Source organism: Scardinius erythrophthalmus (genome assembly GCF_964197995.2).
Source record: "Scardinius erythrophthalmus genome assembly, chromosome: 3".
Classification (NCBI taxonomy): domain Eukaryota; kingdom Metazoa; phylum Chordata; class Actinopteri; order Cypriniformes; family Leuciscidae; genus Scardinius; species Scardinius erythrophthalmus.
The window spans coordinates 31353857-31377732 of record NC_138223.1 but is presented as its reverse complement, the minus strand read 5'-3'; the positions used below and the strand labels follow the sequence as shown (position 1 = coordinate 31377732).

The following is a 23876-nucleotide window of genomic DNA, read 5'->3' as shown; positions in this document are numbered from 1 at the left end:
TTTTTTTATTTTTTTTTATTTTTCACATCTGAGATGTTTGGCAACTCTTTTCTTCCATACAATGAAGGTAAATGGTGACTAAAGGCTCACAAATTGACAAAGATGCACCCTAAAGGGCATCATATGTCTTTTTCCTATGACGTATCGCTCAAATCTCATGAGGTTTAACTCATTTAACTCACTTTACAAATGCACATATTCAAAATTGGTTACAAGACACACAAGAACCAATGATGTTTGCCATCATTGAATGTTAATTCTTGTGAAAGGCTCAAGATTTGAGTGCCGCAGGACTCAAGGGTTATCACTCAACCCTTTCACACAGAGCGTTGATCCCAGAAAATTGCCATAGAATTGCTAGAGTGCCTTCTGTGTGAACACAAGCCTAGTAACATTACTGGGATCAGTTCTGGAAAGCGCCCTGTGTGAACCAAAGGCAGGACCAATGAACGCATGCACAGAGTCAAGAAAATCTCTGGCTGAGTAAATGAACCAAAATCAAACAATCCCGGGACACATTATCAGTGCATTTTCCGGAATCTCTGTGTGAAAGGGGCTAATGACATATAGCTTCAGAAGATATAACTTGACAGCCCTTGCTCACCATTCACTTTCACTGCACTTTCAGTGTAAATCAAACATCTCCTCTTTTCCACAGAAGAAAGAATATCATACAGGTTTGGAATGACATGAGGGTGAAAAGGAGTAACTTTCTTCATTTCTCTTTTTTAACGATCTGGCTACTGTCATAGGTGGTGGCAGTGTCTGTCCTCATCCGTAACAATGTCATTCTGACGTCTAAGAACACGGGGAGGTACTGCACGCGTTTCTGAAGCCAGCTCTGGTCTGGGGTGTCCCTTCCCACCTCCAGACACACTCTCTGTCCACCAAAGGCCCCACCACCATCGCCTACGGCAGCGACTTTCCTAATGACGTCCCATAATTGGCTTGATTAAAATGACACCCTGGCCCTTCCATTTTGCAAAATCGTTTCAGTTCCTGTCCTCCTCCCACCTCCCCAACATAACCAGCTGCGTAGCCCCAAGTTAACCCAACAGTTACAAGTGATAACATGTGTAAGGAAACAAACTAACTTGGCTTATATTCAGCTGGAACTGGTTGCCGCTTTGCCTGACATGGGAAATAACTGATCTGGTTGATCTCCAGTCTAAACTGGGGCACTAAACACCATCCCTGTCTTCTCCAGAATAATTCTTTGACCTTTTTTGGGGGGGTTTACGGAATGGTCATCAGCACTAACACTAACCCTCCCCTCTAACCACTGTGTTGCTGTAGGTGCATTACCTGATGGTGCTGTCGGCTAACTGGGCTTACGTGAAGGACGCCTGCCGGATGCAGAAATACGAGGATATCAAGTCCAAGGAGGAGCAGGAGCTTCATGATATCCACTCTACTCGCTCTAAAGAGCGTTTGAATGCATACACATAAAGCACGCGGTCATGCGCACACATATAAATATGTATACACACACACACATACACAAGCATGACGTTCCCTTCCCTGAAGACACATATATAAACTAAACTTAACTAAGTCTAATTTCCATGGTTTCCAGGGGAGAGGAGTGTGATGGGATTGGGGAGGCAAATAACTGTAACACTTGCTATGTACGGGTGTGACCCAGAATGTTGGTCTAAGGGCGTGCTTATCGTCTCAATGGCAACGTCTCTGACTACCCAGGATATAGATTTAGTTTCTTTGTCCTTTCATTTCTCCTCTACCTCCCTTTTCTGTTGACGTATTTGAGAGCACATCCTGATAAATACACCAAGCTGAGTGACTTCTCTTTTGTACCACATACTTTTATGTCTCATTGGGTCTTGTTAGGGGTTTTGGGTTTAGCCAAAGGGATTACAAGCACACTTTTCACATTTTTGTATTACACACCGTTGATTTACGGTCTTCAAGCTCACCCTATAAATGGCTAGTCATGATTTAGATTCACCGACTTTTTAAAAACCAAAATGTGACCAAACTTGTAACTTATGATTTACAGGTTAAATCGCTCAAGCTGCCACACTTACAGCAGCAACAGCATAAAAAATGTACAGATTCTTTTTCCAACAAATTCAGTTTTGGAGTGCCAGGGATTTCAAAAAGTACCTTAAAGTGACTTTTACTGCTATATTGTAGCTTGGCCTAACTGTATATGCTAGCTGTGCGCAGTATTAATGGAAGGTGTGACACTGGTGCTTAGTAAACGCTTGTTAAGCTTTGACAAAGATGGCTGCTGATTGGGAAAGAAGGACCGTGAAAGAACGTCTCAAATCAGCTAGAGCGGTCATGTAGGATTTGCCTTGGGAGACTCTATGGATATTTGTTTTCTTTCATTCATTGCAAGCCATACTCTCACATGCGAATAACATTTTCAGGTGTTTTATTGCTTAGTTTTAGCTTTAACTTTTAAATGCAAGTAATCAAATGAAAACAGTTTTTTGGTCATTCCTCTGAACTGTATATATCTCTTTAAGTGTGAACACATTTCATGTCAATTTCTAAAACACATCTTGCCAGTCAATGTTACAGTAGGTGATATTCTTGAGATTGTCGTTCATATCAGAGAAGTATAAATCTAAATGGAAAAGTTGATTGCAACGACTCTGCCAAACACTGTGGAAGGCTGAATAAACAAGGTAACATACAAATATGTTTTGAATAAATAAGAAAGATATGGGTGTACAGGCATGTATAACGCCAAATTCAGTGTTTTGGCTCGGTCTTGCCGACTTCAGTTGCCCTACTTTTGCAGTAAAGTACTTTTGTCAGTGTCTCAAAAAAACAAAACAAAAAAAAGCTAGTTTTTGTGCACTTATGGACCATTGTGAGTTTTTTGGTGTAAGTGCATTTGGAATCAGCGCAGAGTCCCTGTACTCTTACTAGTCATGCAGCTTTTTTTTTTTAAAACCACAAAAGAAACTTGTAGTAGGTAAAAAAAAAAAAAAAAAAACGTAAATCTAGTTGTTATTTGTGGCATGGTTATGCATCTAATGGTAATAGTTTTAACTAACTCAAAAAGGAAAAAAAAAATCCTTTATTTTGATTTTTACACTTATGACTGACTGTCTTGCTGGGGTCAACTATATTTTTTCTAAATGTGCAGTATTACAGTTGCTACGCTAACAATATTAAGCTAAATATCTTATTAGGTTGTAGTGTTTGAGTTTTGTCCTTTCAAGTTCGTGATGATTTTCCAAACCATGTCTTAAACCTATACTTGTTATGATGTTGCGTATCCAGTATTACCCTGACATTGCTTTCAGCTTTATCCACATACTGTACTAGTTTTTTGTACTTTCACTGAGAATGCTTTGTAGCAGGCAGTAAAATTAACTGGTTTTGTACATAAATGTGCCAACAGCTTGACAGTGGCTTTTTTCTTTTTGAACTGTAGAAACAAACTTGCTTGCGTAAATAAAGACACTTGTGTACTTGTTTTAATTGTTCATGTTTATCGTGTGTGTGTTTGAGATTTGCTTTATTTGGAGGTCATGTGAGTGACCTTTTAAAGCCTGTTAATCTTGCATCTATAGTTCAATACAACCCATAGTTTTAAATGCATTTCTTTAAAAACAACACAAGCAAATGCTGACCTATAGCATCCTTACAGGGAACAAAGTCTGAGAACAAGCTTGACAACAGGCAAGTGAATTTTAACAAAACCTAAATTGTTAGTCAATTTAGTACATTATCCCCCGGTTTTTTCAAGGCTTAAAGGGATAGTTCACCCAAACAATGAAAATTAGCCCATTATTTACTCACCCTGAAGCCATTCTATAGGTGTATAAGAAATTCTTCTTTCAGACGAATACAGTCAGCGTTATATTAAAAAATGTCCTGGCTCTTCAAAGCTTTATAATGGGAGTGAATGGGTGTATGTCTTTAAGTCCATCAAAGCACATCCATTCATGATTAAAGTACTCTACGCATCTCCGCGGGCTACTAAAGGCCTCTGAAGTGAAGCGATGCTTCCGTGTAAGAAAAATATCCATATTTAAAACTTAATCTACTAAAATAACTAGCTTCCGGCAGACGGCCGTACGCATCAATTTACGCCAAAAGAGTAACCCTTGAACTTGACACACAACGTAATGACGAACGCAGAACCGGACCTATGACTAAGATGCTAGTAATTAATTTAAGGTTAATTTGTATATGCAATTCTTTAAATGTAATATTCAGTGATTGCTTCAAAGCAGTAAACAGGGCCTCAATATCAGTCAACAGGAAAAAGGCTAATATGGCATGGAAAAATTAGGTTGGATGACAGGAACCAGAATTCTCTGGCAGGTACTTATCTAAAGAAAATGGCAAATTCCTTATGCCAAATATTCAAAACATATTTGGTTTTATTATGCTATTATTAATATATAATATTATTAAATTATTATTCTTACACTTTATGTATATATGTCCGGATTACACCTATTTTTATAAATTATCATTCATTAACTACAATTATGAATATTAACTCATGGGTGCAAGGATCGTCCTTGCATGTTAAGGTGGAACTGAAAGTTCATGCCATCCAAATCTATATGTGTGCACATGAATGCAGAGGTTCAATATAGATTTTACTGCAAATTTAATATCTGTGCAACAGATATTCCGTTTCAGCTATTATATGGGACATTCGTCTGAGCGTTCTTCTTACTATTGATATTTCAAATTATTAACGAGGGGAAAGAGATATGGCTTTCTTACTTTAAAATCTGTTGTTCACGTCTCTTTGTAAAAAGACTGCGGTGCAATTGCTTGCCAGTAGCTGGCAGTAAAGTTCTAAAACAAAACCAATTCTTGTGACCTATAGTCTGTAGTAGATGACATTTTATTTATCTGTTCATGACTGATGTACACAGAAAAGCAACATACAAAAATCAAATAAAAAAATCTGTTCCTTTAGTCTTGAAAAATAATGTTAAATATATTAAGATGTGACATACATTGTGTTGTTTAAATTACAAATTAGCCAAAGTGGTATGAATGAAATAGAAAATTGTCATCCACATTGCCTCAAACAAGCAAGGTTATGGTTTTTGCATTGTCTGACCAAGGTTTTGCATACTTGCTTTTCAAGTCTCAGATCAAATATAGGCTACATTTACAATAATGTGTCAGTGTCAGTGATGTTCTCACCAAGGAATAGGCTATTAAGCTTTGCCACTTTTTAACATTTTAAATGTTTATTCTGTTAATGACATCTGCACACAATTTGTACTTGGCCATACAGCATTACACATACGCCAGAAAACATAAATTGAATGTCTCAGAAATTGCCCCCTGCCCCCTCCCATTGCTAATACAATCTGTAATGCATACCAATTGACTTTCAACTGGAATAGAAGGCAAAAGTAATGAAGGCTTTTGTGTCTGAACTGCAGGGTCTTACATATGCAAGTTCCCAAACTCCACAGTGCCCAATTTAACAGGTGTGAAATCTAATTTTGCACCAATCTAAGAAGGAAAAATGTATGGAACATTGCCTACTGCAGCAGATTCACAAATGTGCTCTCACTCTACAGTATCTACATTTCTGTGTGATTAGCATGGCAGATTTATTAGCATATACAAACATGCATGCATATCAGGACCACTGAGCCCACAGAGCAATGTTAGCCATCATAAATGTCTAAAGAGGCTCATAATTCATGATGGTGTACAGTAACTTGAAAATACTGTTCCGTCAGCTTAATAAGTCAATAGGCCTCACCTATTTTATCAGAGTGGTTAACCGTGTTGTTGTGGGTCGTTTTGACCCAGTTTAAACTTTATAAGATTTTCTGCAACTTAACATCAACCTTTTAGCCTGAAACTTCATGACATCCGCCACAGACATGATTTGTCATGATAAAATGCTTTCACTGTCACCATGACTCCATGAACAGAAAATTGTGACTCTTGAACTGTTATTTGCCATATCCATGAACAGAAAATTGTGACTCTTGAACTGTGATTTGCCATATCGGGCCAAATTGACCCAGTAACAACTATGCTGGATTAACAGAAGTAGCAGCAGCACTTACAAGGCGTCATATACTGACGCTTTTGACATTTCGTCTACATTGAACGCACATGGCACCCTTTAGCGTCAATATGAGACGCAGATAGAAATGGGCCAGAAGGCGCCTCCTAGCGGTCTAACCCTACACAGACCTAAACCTACCCATAACCGAACAAAGCTCTGTGTGTGTCATATTGACGCTAAAGGGTGCCATGTGCGTTCGATGTAGACGAAATGCCAAAAGCGTCAGTATATGACGCCTTAGGATGAGAATGCGTTGGTTATACTGCCACTCTGAGCACTTTAGGAAATTAAAGATGTCAACAATGTGCATTTGCTTGTCAAACCACCTGACTTCCCATGCACTGAAACTAAAAGCAGTGGTTTTCTAACAGAGGTCACACATGTTCTTGAGCAGTGCCATTTCACTTGAATCCTGCATGTAATATCTGACATGAAGAAAAACAACAGCATATTCCTATGTTGCGTTGTGTAAGGGCCATAAACATGAGTGAACGTGTCACTTTCTGCTTTGGTACACGGTTTCCCACTTTGTAACAATAGTCTTCACTTCTATAGCAGTCATTTTATGGCAGTTATGACATAGAATATTATGACATAGAAGAGAAAGAGCAGAAAAGTCACTTTCACTGCAGTACAGGTCATCCTTTCCTTAAACGAATCTCAATAAACGTAATAATTGCATATGAAATCGCTACGTACTACATTTAAATAAGAATTTCTGATAAAGAAAAACATTCGAATGTGCGTTTTTTTTTTTTTGTGTGTGTGTGTGTGGTTAATATGGCAGTAGATTATTGTGACACCTAGTGGTGTGGATGCCGCATAAAACGAAAGCAGTCATTTTTGTTTACCAGAGCCAATGTAGACATGTTCTATTCTTGGTAAGCCAAGCCATGATTAATTTATTCAGTCACCAGAAAGTGTCAGATAGGGGGATTATGAGATTTATTCGTCTGATCATGTGATCTTAAAGGGCACCTATTATGAAAAATTCACTTTTACATGGTGTTTGAACATAATTGTGTGTTGGCAGTGTGTGTACACAACCACCCTATAATGATAAAAATACACCCAGTGCGTTTTTTTAAATCCCCATAAATCCGTTCTCAGATTTGGGGCAATGTAATGTACTTTTGCACAAGCCCCTCCCACGACTGTTGATGGACACTGCATTTTTAGCGTAGACCCGACCTGAGTGAGCTGTACACAGAACGCCATTGTTTCGATGCCGGAGTAGCTGTAGCGACAATAATGTCTCCTAAGCGATTGAGGTGTTTTCTTATAAGATGTAACAATGATCATAGCAGTCTTTATTTACGTTGTTACTCGAGGATGGATCTGTACCAACTGTTTGTGATCCAGCTTACAGTCTCCGGAGCGATAGGCCTAACGTTACTAATCACGGCAGTAATGAAAGGTAGAGCGCAAACTTTATTACAGTTCATCTGAGTCGCTTTATGGATATAAAGTTTACCAGTTTATTAAGCACCCCCTGACAAGCTGTGTATATATTTGTTTACTGTTAGTTGTAACGAGTGTTTCTGTTTCATTCGCTGTGTATGTTAATGATAATAAAGGGAGAGAGAGAGTTCATGGGTACGACTTTAATGCACACTTCTTATTACTGTGTTTATTCAGCTCTTACATCCTGGAGCAGCAGCTCATTTGCATTTAAAGGGATACATACTAAAACGGCGCATTTTTCTCAGCCCCAAAAAGTGACAATTTAAACATACTGTAAAAAATGATATGTTGGGTATTTTGAGCTAAAACTTCACATACACACTCTGGGGACATCAGAGTCTTATTTTACATCTTGTGAAAAGGGGCATAATAGGTGCCCTATGGTGGCCCCCATGAGGCTGCCCAGTATGTATTATAAAGCAGCTTTTATTAGACTACTGAGTCTTCATCTACTGTAAATCTGCTGTAATCTATTCTAACTTTCTCATTTATTGTACTTTATTTAGGGCTAAAACTTACAAACGAATGCAGTATACCTCTGTGGGATGGCAATGAGCCATTTGAATTCAACTGAGAGCACCCTCTGTTGTCTAGTGGAGGGACTTACAACCATGTGTCTAACATCTCTTAAGTGTACAAGCAAACACTTTGCTGCTGGCACTTAATCCATGGGTATTTGTCAGATCAATGGAGAGATTCTCTTGGACATGCCTTATGTATATGTCAGAACCAGAAAACCAGCCTGCTCTGTGATGTTAACAGTGTCAGATTCTCATCCTCTCATCTCTTTCCTTTTTATTTTTCACTGCTGTGTGATGAATAATGCAAACACAGAGACATTTTATACTTTTATTAGAACACATTATAAACAGTCCTTGAATTCATCTCAGCACTGTCTCTCACTTTCCCAATGCCTTTTCCTCTGAAAACTCCCTTTTCCACTTGAGTTACATTGTAAAGGAGCACACAGTGACAGTAAATTACTTCTTTTTATATCACAAAAGAAAGAAAATCATATAGGTTTGGAAAAACATGAGGGTGGGTCGGCTAAATACTGACAGAATTTTTAGTTTTGGGGGAACTATTCCCTACAATAATAAAAAATGATCATTTAAGTCTATTTTAAAAGCATGAAATATGATGAATAGGCGAATTTTAAAGAATATACTTTTAATATATATATATATATATATACAGTTGTGGTCAGAATTAATGGCACCCCTGGTAAATATGATCAAAAATGGCTGTAAAAAATAAATCTGCATTGTTTATCCTTTTGATCTTTCATTCAAAAACTTTGCAAAAATCTAACCTTTCATTGAAGTAAAAGAATTGAAAGCGCAGGGGAAATCACATTATGAAATAAATGTTTTTCTCCAAAACACATTGGCCACAAATATTGGCATCCTTTTATTAAATATTTATTGCAATCTCCTTTTGCCAAAATAACAGCTCTGAGTCTTCTCCTATAATGCCTTATGAGTTTGGAGAACACCTGACAATAGATCAGAGACCATTCCTTCATACAGAATCTCTCCAGATCCTTCAGATTCCCAGCTCCATGTTGGTGCTTCTTCTCTTCAGTTCACTCCACTAATCAGGTCAGGGAACTTGGACGGTCGTGGCAGAAACTTCATTTTGTGCTCCGTAACACATTTTTTGTGTTGATTTGGATGTTTTTGGATCGTTGTCCTGATGGAAGATCCAACCACGGCCCATTATAAGATTTCTAGCAGAAGCCGTCAGGTTTTGATTTTTTATCTGTTGGTATTTGCTAGAATACATGATACCATGTATCTGAACAAGAAGTCCAGGACCTCCAGCAAAAAAATAGGCCCACAACATTAAAGATCCAGCGGTATATTTAACCGTGGGTATGGGGTACTTGTTATCCCTGTTTGCACCAAACCCATCTGGTTGCTTTGCAGCCAAAAAGCTCTTTTTTTAAGTTTCATCTGACCATAGAATAGAATCAGCTGGGGAATCCCTTTGAAGATCCAGTCGTGTCTGACAACTGAATATGCTGGAGTTTGTTTTTAGATGAGCGAGGAGGATTTTTCTTGAAACCCTCCTAAACAACATGTGGTGATGTAGGGGTTGTTTGGTTTTTGTTTTATAGGCTCTCTGACCCCAAACTCAAATAATCTCTGCAATTCTCCATCTGTGATCCTTGGAGAGTCTTTGGCCACTCAATCTTTCCTCCTTATTCAGACAATATAGACACACGTCCTCTTCCTGGCAGATTCGTAACATCTTTAGTTGATTGGAACTTCTTAATTATTGCCCTGATGGTCAAAATGGGGATTTTCAATTCTTTAGCTATTTTCTTACAGCCACTTTCTATTTTGTAATGCTTAACAATCTTTTGATGCACATCAGAACTATATTCTTTGGTTTTACTCATTGTGATGGATGATTAATTTTTTTTATCCTATTTAAACTCCTCTGAAACAAGAAGTCATAGCTAGACAATTTCATGTTCCTAGTCACCCTAGTGTGCTAAAAAAAATGGTAAATATTAATGGGAATATACTTCAGGGATATTTTACTCGTAAAAAATTCTAGGGGTGCCAATAATTGTGGCCAACGTGTTTTGGAGAAAAACATTAATTTCATTATGTGACCCTTCAATTCTTTTACTTCAATGAAAGGTTAGATTTTTGCACATTTTTTGACTGAAAGATCAAAAGGATAAACAATGCAGATTTATTTTTTACAGCCATTAATTCTGACCACAACTATCTATTCATGTCTATATATCTACAGTATATATCTATATCTATAATTATGATATGTCTGATGCGATATGATATGATTTTTTTTTCTCCATTCTGTCACTGATATAGTTTTGATTCCTTGCCACCGTCTTTTTTCGTAACGTTGTGCAACGGTGTTCAACGGGGTTTGAGATACGTTTTCTCTTGTTTGGTGGGTGTGTCAAAAATGTCAGCCCAATCAGCAGCAACATTATGTTGTTTATGTTGTTAAGGTGAATTCATCTTGTCGTATAGATTGAATTAAAATGTTTCTTTATTGCCTTTGTTATGTGTCATTATATTGCTCAAAATAAATTCATTCATTCATTCATTCATTCAACATATACACCATGCGGTAGACAGCTCGTACAATGGGTCCAAGTAAAGTCATTCAAATATGTCCGCTGCAGCTCGGTATATAATCAACAATTGAAGATATTAGAAGACATGTTTGTTGTGAGAGTTTTATAGTAAAAATATAGCATATCAACAGTGATCAGCAATAATGATAAGCCTAATACTCACAATAAAAATAATATGGTCATATAGATCATAACACAGTCTCGGAGGTAAGAGGTGGATTATCCTTCACCAGAAATGTTTGTCTTTTCATCCTGAAATGCGCGGCAAATGTTGGATCACAATAATTAGGAACTACAGTTTCCACAAATCCCTTAACTAGACTGGGATGTTCTCTTTTATTCTGGACGGCAAGGCAGTGACTGTAACATTGAGCGTATTTTAAACACGCAGCCTTGAACGTAGGCTGAACGCAGCCCTGAACACACCTTCTCACCACCTTCGGAAACCCACATTCGGAAACTCACCTTCGGATCGGAATGTCTCGTCTGCCAGCCTTCAGTCCTCTGGTCACCTCTCACCTCAACCTACAACAGATAAGACTCATCACTATCTTGCCAGTCTCACTATTAACGATCTGCTATCCAGAGATCCGACAGCTATCTACCTGTGTGTTATTCAATAAACTGTTGAGACGTTACTTGTGTTCACATTCTTCTGTTCCATGACTATGTACACTGACATATTATAGAGACATTATTTACTCATATGCTAATAAGGGATGTAAAAATTGGCAATTTGACTGAGTAGGCAAAAATGGTTAATCTGTATAGATCATTGGTTTTAAAATGCCCCAGTGTTACTGACTAATCAATTAGAATTTCTTCACATTTCAAGGAATAATCAGACATAATTAAGCGTTGGAGCTGGTAGAGTAATCAGACCACTGTTAGTCGAGTCCCAAAATAGATAAATAGCCCTGGATAAGATGCAGTAGGCATTTTTGAGGAAAAGTACTTCAAGTGTTGTTTCTATATGATTTTTAGGTGCTGAATCCATTTCTGCCGTATAACAAGTTGTAAACATCACTGTTTTGGCATAAACAATAAAAACAAAATGGCTGCCAAAAAAAAACGTTTTAATGCATTTATTGCTTTTTAAACATTAAACATTAGAACTAAACTATGCATTCTCAGAATATTTAAACATGTAAACAATGAAAAAACAACATTTACATGAAAGGGACAGTTTTTAATAGCTGCTGGAATTATGCCAAGGTACCAAGGTACACTGGGAAGCATATATCAGTGGAAATATGCAATTATGCCCAGCCCGAAGGGGGGGGACTTGGAATACACATGACCCCAGGGGGCTGCATATTGAGAATCACTGGGGTGTCCAGCCGCAGGTGGAATATTTCAAACCCAGGGGTGGCAAGGTGGCTTGCCGAGGGAAAGACACATGCTCAGAGAGGCTTACAGTGGACTACACACGTGGGGGTCGCCCAGAGGCCGTGTTAGGTGTCGCCCAGCCTGCAGCTCTGCAGATGTCTGTTAGCGAGGCGCCATGCGCTAGAGCCCAAGAGGATGCCACACTCCGGGTGGAGTGGGCCGTCACACCAAGGGAGCATGGTCGACCTTGCTGCTGGTAAGCCAAAGCAATGGCGTCCACTATCCAGTGAGACAACCTTTGCTTGGAGAGAGCCTTTCCCTTCAGCTTCCCACCATGACAGACAAAGAGCTGGTCTGAAGTCCTGAAACAATGCGTTCTGTCTACGTAAGCACGGAGGGTGCGTACTGGACAGAGCAGTGCCAAGGCTGGGTCTGCCTCCTCCAAGGGCAGCGCTTGCAGGTTCACCACCTGGTCTCGAAAGGGTGTGGTGGGAACCTTGGGCACATATCCAGGCCGGGGTCTCAGGATGACGTAAGAGTTAGCCGGTCCAAATTCCAGGCACGCTTCGTCAACTGAAAATGCCTGCATGTCCCCTACCCTCTTGATGGAGGCCAATGCAACCAGGAGCACTGTCTTCATTGACAGGAACTTAAGCTCCACTGATTGCAGAGGCTCAAAGGGAGCACTCTGCAGGGCAGTCAGAACCACTGAGAGGTCCCAAGAGGGAACGAGAGGAGGGCGAGGAGGATTCAGTCTCCTCGCTCCTCTCAGGAAACTGATGATCAGGTCGTGCTTTCCAATGGACTTACCATCAACTGCATCATGATGTGTGGCAATGGAGGCACCATACACTTTCAGGGTGGAGGGAGACAACCTTCTCTCCAACCCTTCTTGCAGGAAGGAAAGCACGACACTGATCGGGCCTTTCGTGGGTTCTTGAAGTTTAGAAGAACACCAGTTGACGAAGAGGTTCCACTTCAACGCATAGGCATGTCTCGTGGACGATGCTCTAGCGGAAGTGATGGTAGCCACCACCGCTGGTGGTAGGGTACTCAAACCTGCCTCGTCCTGTCCAGGAACCACACATGGAGGTTTCAAAGATCGAGCGTGCCCTCGGTCAGAGAATAAAACAGGTCGCAGTGGGACGAGTCGTGGGAGGCAAACAGATCTACCTGTGCGTCCCCGAACTGATCCCAAATCAGCTGAACCGACTGGGGATGGAGTCTCCATTCTCCAGCGAGAGGCCGAAACCGAGACAGATCAGCTGCACGGTTCAGGTCTCCCGGGATATAAATGGCTCGAAGCGACCTCAGATGCTTCTGACTCCATATGAGGAGGTGGCGGGCGAGTTTCGACATACGGCGGGAGCGCAGACCACCTTGTCGGTTGATGTACGCTACTGTGGCGGTATTGTCTGATCGGACTAATACATGCTGACCCCTGAGCAACGCACAGAAGCGGTGCAGGGCGAGACGTACAGCCTGCAACTCGAGGCAATTGACATGCCAAAGGCGCTTGTCCAGGAGCCCGCGGCATCGTGTCCATTGCACATGGCGCCCCAGCTCATTGTGAAGGCATCTGTTGATACAACAACATGCCAGGAAACTCGTTCTATAGGCACTCCAGCCCATAGAAGACTGAGGTTCGTCCACGGGGTGAAGGTCTGACGGCAGGTCGAAGTCACTGGGACTCGGAGCATGCCGTGTTGCCTTGCCCACCTCGGGACTCAATCGCGTAGCCAAAGCTGAAGCGTCGAGAGGAACAAGGGCTGCCTCGACAACCTTCGTGAAGACGCGAGGAGACAGGGCTAGCCCGAAAGGGAGAACCGCGTACTGGTATGCCTGCCCCTCGAATTATTATATATATATATATATATATATATATATATATATATATATATATATATATATATATATATACTGGTATGCCTCATTTGCATATGTAAACATGACATTTCAGAAAACTTGTAATACAAAAAATGTCTGTCTCTATGTAAGTGAAAAACTGGAAAGGTTTTATGGTAATATCTATAACTTCAAAAATTTACCCTATCCACCTCTAGTGTTTCGGCTGTGAATAATGCACCTATTCTTTCAATAACAATTACAAGAAAATGGGACCCTTATTTCAAATGTTATACGGTGGATCCTTATTCAGGAGACATAGAACTTTCTAAAAATGTGGTATAACAACTTTTCCTCAAAAATGCCTACAGGGTTACACAATCTTGAAGATCCGGACCTGACTATGTAATTTGTCTAGGTAGAATGGTGTTAGGTGTACGTACAACATAAATCTTGCAGCTCTTCCAGGCATTTTTCTTCATTAGTGCTTTCATTTGTGTATTCATTAAAAGCCAGAAGACACATGTACTGAGCCAAAAGAGATGTGTGCAGTGTTCCAATAGATCACCTGTGAGCAACAGCAGGACAGAGAATAATGTGTTTTGGACATTTGCAATTGAGACTCTGTTGGTTTTGTAGAACTAACCTGGGATCCAGTTCACCAATCCAAGTGATTTTCTAATGGAATGACTTATGAAATGCTGAAGTCCTCTGCATTGGCTTGTTTAGAGTCTATAAAGCAAACCAGCATGTTTCCTAAGCTCCCTTATGAAATGTACATGGGAGTTCAAGGACCTGATATAAAATTAATCATGTATGAGAGGCCTTGGTACTTAATTAGACAACATATCAAGTATTGGAGTGCTGATGTCTGTGCAGCAGCAGTCAACATATTATATCAGTACCCATGGCTTTGTAGGATATGCTCGGTAGGAAGATAGTTCTCTTGTTGTAGTCCAGCAGTGTGGCCATGTGCCTCTGGTGTTCTCTGAATAGCTGAGATATCAGTAGTTTGCTGCCTGCCATGTGGCTGGCACAGATGGAGCTGAGCCATTCGTCCCATCAGGGAAAGCAAAGGATAAGAATGTCCACCTTGCAACACAACCCTGGGGTGAAGCTTGAGCAATGGGAAACTGGAGGCCATGACTCTCAAGCTTAAACTTTAATGAAGCCATTTCCATTCACGAATGTGTTACAGAACCCTCATGTACTATACTTATAAACAAGGTTGTTCCTAAATGGGGGTCCTGGGATGAGATTTTTATGGCTGCCACCCCCCTTTATCTGGGCCCAGTGGGTAGATGCAGGACCTTAAAGGACCCATTCATCAAAGGTCCGTACGCTATGTTCTTGATGATGGCCCTACTTATAAATCAGGAAACAAAATGTCTGTTGATTCATTCTCAGATACATTATTCATAATCTGATGTCCACATTTAAAATCTCTCATAAAACATTGTGTGCGCATTTATAAATATGTATCTATGATAAACACAATTGCTGTGAGGCAAGCAATATAAAAATTGTGGCTTTGTATTTTACATTTCTGCCTCAGGTTTGTCATGCATAAAACATAACAGAATATGAATCCGTTTTTTTCATTTTGAACAATAATTGCCTTTCTGAGGGGAGAGACCTCTCATGGCACACTGCAGCCCACTTCCGAGCCCAAGACTTCACTGTAATTGAGGCCAGTTTCCTGTCTTATTGAAGCTTAATGTTGAACCACCACCAAGCTTCACACATCTTTTCCCTGTCTCCACTTTTATTTTAGTACATTTCAAAGCACGGCCCTATTTTTGACAGTGCATGGATTAACACTGGTTTATGGAAAGGAGACTGTTCATTTTAATACCCTTCCTGTTGCTAGGCAGGCCTGTATGCATTGATACAATGTTCTGCTTGAGTTGCAGCATGGTTAATTGAGGAGAAAGTGGCCACTTTACTGCTAATGACCACGGCCACAGATAAATAGAGAGAGGGAGTGAGACAGACAGCTAGTCATTGAAGAAAACAACGAGAGGAGGGAAAGAACTAGTTGAGATGGGGGATGCAATCATACTGATTATGCATTAGAGCCCAACAGTTCCAATTAAGAATTACTTCATCACATTTATTTTTGCTTGTCACTTACAGTAAAAAGCTGACATTCAGATTATATGATTGGCTTGATAAATCCTATAATCTCAAAGCTGCAGGCTGAATACACTTCACAGAATGTAAAAATGAGCCTCCTCCCTTTGAGAAAAACGAAATCTCTTAAGGATTCTAAAAGCATTTTCAATTCTTCAATTCTTCAAACATTTATTCATATTATAAATATTAATAAAAGATGAGAAATCAAAGTGCTTCTCATAAATTTAGAATGTATACTGCAATGTCTTCTAATAGCTGAAAACGATTATCCCTGAAGCACTTTATCAGTCTCATAGCCTTTCATCAGTATATGATAAAAAAGTCAAGTCAAAATTATCATTGCTCGTTACCTTATTGTTTAGCAGGGGTTTTGTGTATTTTAAAATCACACATTGCACAAATTATAAGACCAGCAGAAAACTGTTTTAATTGTTTTAGCAAAACTGCCAAAAATGGTTTCAAATGTCCAAACGGTTATTCATATTGGCAAAAGTGGCTAATAAAGAAATAGTCATAAATATATGAAAAAAATAGTAACTATATTAATAAATAAATGAATAAATAGTAAATAAACATGTAATGCACAATATTGTGATTTTACAAAATACCAAATATCTGCAAAATTGCAAATATATGTAGAAATGCAAAATAATTGCAAATTACTTTAAACTTGCTTTTCAAAAATAAAAATATCAGTCATACAACTTTTAAGGCACATTGATTTGTCACTTTACAGTCTTATAATAAAGATGCATCACAATTTATGAGCAGTAAAGAAATTAATACATGTATTCAGCAAATATGTTTCTGTTCTTCTGAAATTGACATTGATAATTGACAGACATTGATAATATTGATAACATTGATAATATTAAGAAATGTTTCTTGGGCCCCAAATCAAATAACAATATTACTGTTTTAACCTTTTTTTTTTTTTTTTAATCAGCCTTATGAGCATAAAACCCTTTTTCCAAACTGTCTTTTTTTTACACGTTTGTATGACTTGTGATGAAATGTCCATCCATTAGCAGCATTAATTTTCAAACTGATTGCATAAGCATAATAGGTATTTTATAACAAGAGATTACAGTCTTCCTTTAAGTTCCCTCAGACTTGCCCTGAGTGTTGTAAGAGGTGTGCTGATGCCAGAGTTAGTGAGAGCCAATGTGTTCTGACAGGATGGAACACAGACACTCTGCAGGTAACTGCCACAGGCCACATGGCCGGACAAATGCCACATCAGAGAACGAGAGAATGAGAGGAGGTAATGCAGAAGAGAGCCAGAAGAAAGAGGGAGAATAAGAGAGAACCTAGACTCTACTACTCTCTTGCTGTGGTGAGCATCACCATTTATTACATGTGACAGGACACTTTTGTGTGTGTATGTAAACCATAAGCTGAAGCTGTGTGTGTCGCCCCAAAGCAAAATTAAGAAGAATCGACTGATTCATGTCACCTCATCATGAAGATTTACCACTAGACGCCACAAGCTAAAGGAAGGAAGTGCTAATTGCTCTGTCTGAGGAAGATTCGATATAGTAAATATAAATGAAGGTCAAGAAATGTGGATTCATCTTATGTGGACAGTGAAAGTTAAAGGAGAACTCCGGTCAATTTTAACATTGAGCTTGTTTTTTTTGTACATTTGGAGTGCTGTCAATACAGAGAACAACGACAAAAATCGGTGTTACCTACACCGATTTATTCTATTTTTAAAATTTGCACCCTGTTGACTTCAATGGGGCAATGTTTAAACCTGCTTTTAGCCTCTTAACATCCTTGATGTGTCATTACAAGTGCACAGAAAATGTGAGTAGTCGATTGCCGAGTTCACGCGCGTGATCATAGGTAACTAAACCTATGCGCGTGAACTCGGCAATCGACTACTGTGGACTTCGACCGAAAACAGGATGTAAACACAGGTATTTGCGCTGGCTGAAATAACATAATTTTTATCCATATCTTTCACATCTACTGCAGTCAGATTCACCCGTGATCACTCTGAAGGAATCACTCACATTGGCTGTGCACTTGTAATGACACATCAAGGATGTTAAGAGGCTAAAAACAGGTTTAAACATTGCCCAATTGAAGTCAACAGGGTGCATATTTTAAAAATAGAATAACTCGGTGTAGGCAACACCGATTTTTGTCGTTGTTCTCTGTATTGCCAGCACTCCAAATGTACAAAAAAACGAGCTCAATGTTAAAATTGACCGGAGTTCTCCTTTAATCAATTCATGAAGAGTCCATCTCATCTCTTTGATCAGAACAATTTAAAAATCCAATTACACTGGTTGTTAATGGACTGTAATTGCTTTGTACTTTATGCTCATGATGTATAAAAATATACTTTTAAAATAAAATAATATGAACGACATGTACATAATAACAATGGTTTTGATGTGAGCTGATCATCTAAATTGCCCAGCATGACACACACACACGCACACACACACACACACACACACACACACACACACACACACACACACACACACACACACACACACACACACACACACAGTAATTCATTTTTTTTTCTCTACTTTTTCTTAAACATATTCTTGAAGAACAAATTTTAATCATGACCTGTATCACCAATATTGATTCAATTACTGAGTGAGAAAGTTGTTATTCTCTCTTTAACTCTCTTCCAACTCTGTCGGCAGCTGAATAAACTGTCCCATAAAAAGCCACTATTGTTGTCCTGGCTGGGAATCATGCCAAGAACATCAGGATAAACCATGGCCACATCTCAACAACTGGGATCTTTCCTTAGATGACCAAAACATTCCCTGAGGAAATGCAAGATCAAATGTAGTTTCACAGAGATAGGTTACAAACTACCTCAGCAGTTAGCCTTCAAGTGTGGGAGGTTAGTTGAGGCTAGGTGAAGACTAGAGGAGTGACATAAATGCAAATGAAGGACTCAGGCCAGAGTGTGTGTGCGATTGTGTGATTATCATGCAGGCTGACAGAGTGGATGGGCACACACCTCAGCACAGCAATCAGCTGCCAGGCCTCACCACATTTCAAACTGAATTCTGCTCACAAAGCCCAGAGAGAGAACGAGAGAAAGGAGGGGGAGAAGAAGAAAGAAAGAAACGGGGGGAAAGAGAGAAAATATTTGAATCAGCTCATATGTTTAAAGGAAAGCCAGCCAGCTGGGCGGAAATAGCTCATGTAAAACATCTGTTGCAATTAATGTTCAATCCATGATTTCAGATGAGGAGGTTATATAAGGCTGTTAAGAAAAGGTTACGGCGAGAAGGCTTGTACACCGCGAGCGTAACATTACGCAAACAATCTTAAGTGACCCTGAGCCGATGAGCAACTATGACACACTGTTTATTGGCTTCTTTAGACGTATTTACAATCTGCTCCCAGTCATGTCAACTCGCAGACATCAAAGTTGTATGATGTTCATTACTTTCCACAAATTCCCAGTGGTCATGAATAGTCATGATGCTTAAGAATAAGTGGGTATAAGAAATAGCTGGAACACACGTGGCTTGAGGTTCAGGCGTTCATTATAGAATGTCTTTGGTTTGTATAATATTACATCGTTTTTTCCAGCGGTTGTCAAAGTTGCGTGCATGGGATCGTTTGGAGGCCTTAATGAGGGTGAATGACAAAATGCTGGGAGGGAAAGACATAACACCCCTGCATGCGCACCTAGTTTATGTTTAGATTAAGTCAACTTCATTAAAGTGTGGTTGCTGGCTTGAGGGAAATTAGGAGAAGGACACGCATGTATACTTTGAATGTAAACTTTGAATGTATATTTGCCTAACGTGATTTTAAAGTGTGTTTCAGTTAGCTCTTACGTATACTTCAAAAAATTATGGAACTAAAAATAACCTTAAAAACAAGATATATATACTTATTACACGGCTCTGTGGAATACTTGATTCTGATTGGTCAATCGCACCATCCAGCGGTAAGTTATTCCCAAATAACAACTGCTCAAAACAGATAACGCAGTCTTATCCACATTACTGAAGTCAGCAGTGCTATACGCCTGCTAGGAACGTTTTTTCTTTGTGGAAGTTTTGCGTTTGGTGAGCTAATAAAATATTAAAACTCAGTCGAATCAATATTTTGTGTACAGTTATTTAATTATGGCATCCTGTATCGTGGACTCACTCTCTCGTTTCATACAAACGCAGCTAGTGCCATTTTGTGACTATTGTTTTGTACACTGTTGGATTATGAGATACAAACAGGAACGATTTTAAAACAGTTTTCAGTTTTTCTCAGTCGCTTTGGTGCATTTCTCACATCACTATTTACATTTGCACAACAGTTAATGCAGTTCTCAAAACAATTATTACAAACTGCAAAACCTAGTTGATAACCTGCAAAAGCGTGTCACTTGCTCAAAATGGATAGCTCATTCCTCAAAAGCAAGTTTTCATGTCAGTGAAAGTGTCAGTGTCATCAAGATGAAAAATCCTGACACCATTGTTTATGAACAAGATAGTCAAATGGCTTTGTCATGTTTTCATTATGACAGTTTACTCTGTAAATGTTTTCCAATGCAAAAAAGTCAGATCTTGGTGACAAAATGCTCAAGACAGCACTATATACTATTTGCACAGCCATTTGAAAAATACAGTAAAGTTACACATTACTGTATTTAGTGAGGTAACTGAGTACAAGACACTGAATATGTATGTTTCACATTTTTTACTGCATTATGCTCTTTGCAATTCTACAGTTTTTCTCAGTCGCTTTGGTGCATTTCTCACATCACTATTTACATTTGCACAACAGTTAATGCAGTTCTCAAAACAATTAGTACAAACTGCAAAACCTAGTTGATAACCTGCAAAAGCGTGTCACTTGCTCAAAATGGATAGCTCACTCCTCAAAAGCAAGTATTCATGTCAATGAAAGTGTCAGTGTCATCAAGATGAAAAGTCCTGACACCATTGTTTATGAACAAGATAGTCAAATGGCTTTGTCATGTTTTCATTATGACAGTTTACTCTGTAAATGTTTTCCAATGCAAAAAAGTCAGATCTTGGTGACACTACCTGAAAATGCTCAAGACAGCACTATATACTATTTGCACAGCCATTTGAAAAATACAGTAAAGTTACACATTACTGTATGAGGTAACTGAGTACAAGACACTGAATATGTATGTTTCACATTTTTACTGCATATGCTCTTTGCAATTCTAATTTGTTCACAGCAATTGTGCAAAAGAAAAAATACACCCACAACAAACATTTACAACAAACGTAAACTCCCTTTGGGTAGAGCTGTGCACAACTGTAAACAATATTGCAGTACATATTGGAACTGAACATACAGCATACATAGTACTGTAATCATTCATGCACATCCAGACGTTCCTCATCAGTGAAAGCTGAGATTCACCTGAGAGAAATTGTTCAATTTAGGAGACATTTTCAAAAAAAAAGATTTAAAAAAATGTATAAAATTTGCTTGACAGATTTTGACAACTAGTTCAACATTTTTGTATGTGATGACTCAAGCAATGAAATGAGGACTATTAGTTTTATATGGAATGACTATTCAGCATTCACAAGTATAGTTAATTTTGACTGACATGACATAAGCAAATGATAATGTTATAAAACAGCAGAGAGTTGTATGAAAGCAATTGATGCATGTCCAAAAGCATTTGCAATTTGTTGGAAGGAATGAGAAACTGCTACTATGATGTGCACAAATGACTAAATGTTGTGGAGGTTGAACTAACTGTTGTGCAAATGTAAATAGCGATGTGAGAAATGCACCTAAGCGATTGAGAAAAACTGTAATCTGAAATCAATATATCTTATCCCCATAATTATTTATGTGGCGAAATGCTGTGATAAATAATATGAATGACTGTATACCGTATCTCTTAAATGTCTGTTTAGTTTGAACTTTCCGCACTGCAATGGTTCTCTCCGCGGAACCTTTGCGTTTAAAGACCTAATAAAATATTTCAACTCAGATCAATATTTCGTGTCTAATTATTTACTTGTAATAATCATTTACCATGTAATAAGCAGGATAATGTACATCCAGCCTGTGGTTCTCTCAAAATAACCGACAGGATGATGAGGACTCCGACGCGAAGCGTCTTAATTGGGTAGGAGATTAGGATGTTTTTAGAGAATTATCTTGAATTAAGTATATTTTTCTTACCCCTTAAGCATTTTATTTGTCTTGTTTTAATCATCAACCTCACTAAATTTAGTTTACAAATTTAGATCCCAATTTGCAAATGGGATCAGACATCTTGTGGTCCAAATAAAATGGATGACACACATACTAAAGTTGTTCGGTATATCTATACGTGTTCTTTAAAAAAAGTAGGCCACGTTGACATGAGCAGATGCAGTGAATTGATGAAGGTTTATGATGTTTGAGATGCCAGCACTCACTGTTTTGTCCTGAGGGTAAATCTAATGAACACGCTACACAATCAACCACATTGTGCAGAATGTAAAAGAAATGAATGTGACTCAGGCGATTTCAAGAACAGATGCCAACTAGTGCACCTTTCAAATGAGCAGTTCAAACATCGACATATGGATGGATAAAGACACATAATATACACTGAACAAAATTATAAACGCAACACTTTAGTTTTTGCCCCCATTTTTCATGAGCTGAACTCAAAGATCTAAGACTTTTTCTTTGTACACAAAAGGCCTATTTCTCTCAAATATTATTCACAAATCTGTCTAAATCTGTGTTAGTGAGCACTTCTCCTTTGCAGAGATAATCCATCCACCTCACGGGTGTAGCATATGGACAGGACTCATGATTACTTGTCATTATAAATTTTAAGGAAGCTTTTAACCCTTAAACTCATAATTGTAAATTAAAGCATGGCGCCATGAGGCTGGACTGAATTGATCTCTTTTGACGCGTTTGTTACCAAGTGATGCTTAACAGAGAACATCTCAGAACTCGAGGAGATGGTTTCAAAGAGATTCTTATCTGCTCCCATCTCCCTCTCTCCAAGCCAGAGACCCAGGTGGCCAGGAGATCTCCAAACACACACACACACACACACACACACACACACACACACACACACACACACACACACACACACACACACACACACACACACACACACACACACACACACACACACACACACACAGCTTCGATATTTTAATGTAACTGTAATATATAATATATACGATATATATTAATCATATTCCTGATTGGTTAATAAAAATTCCCTATATATCATTTGAGCTAATGTTAATGTTCTTAATACCTAATGTTGTTACACAGGTGTGGCATATCAAGATGCTGGTTAGACAGCATGATTATTGCACAGGTGTTCCTAATTAGGCTGTTCACAATAAAAGGCCACTCTAAAATGTGCACAAAAATGGGCAAAAAGTGTTGCATTTATAATTTAAATTGCGTTTATAAATAGTAATAATATAATATAATATAATATAATATAATATAATATAATATAATATAATATAATATAATATAATATAATATAATATAATATAATATAATATAATATAATATAATATAATATAATATAATAGTCACATATGCTCTCCATCTGCCATCTTCAACAGTCCATTCATCTTGTCAGAAATGACATTTCCCTGCATCCTTCTTGTCCCTCACCTGGACTCACTCGGCCATCACCCACACCAGTTTCCCATCAGCACTCCAATCTGCACCATAAAAGCACACACCTCACAGTCACTCTTTATCTGGTCTCCAATATGAATTATGAACTATATGCCTGTGAATTCTCCTTTTGAATTTCCAGTGTTCTGCTTGTGGTCTCCTGTAAGCTATTGTTTGGAACATTACTTCACGCTCCAGTCACCACTAGTCCTCTGTTACCTTGGTAAAAAGGAAAGAGACTCTGTTATTCATCTGCTCATTATGCTGACTGCTTCATTACTCGCCTGCTTAACTATGCAT

At 38.7% G+C, this 23876-nt stretch overlaps 1 protein-coding gene across 4 annotated transcripts in view; it reads left to right on the top strand.

Moving 5' to 3' along the window:
- Window positions 1-3454, top strand: part of gpm6ab (glycoprotein M6Ab) — a 67272-nt gene extending 63818 nt beyond the window's left edge. For 2 of the 4 annotated variants that reach the window (XM_081361590.1, XM_081361589.1), the window contains exon 7: window positions 1297-3454. In XM_081361590.1, coding sequence (XP_081217716.1) covers window positions 1297-1449 — 153 coding nt within the window. In that variant the 3' untranslated portion in view covers window positions 1450-3454. Of the gene's footprint in view, window positions 1-752 lie in introns of all 4 variants that reach the window. The other 2 variants (XM_081361592.1, XM_081361591.1) reach the window with 2 other exon arrangements.
- The last annotated feature ends 20422 nt before the right edge of the window (window positions 3455-23876 follow it).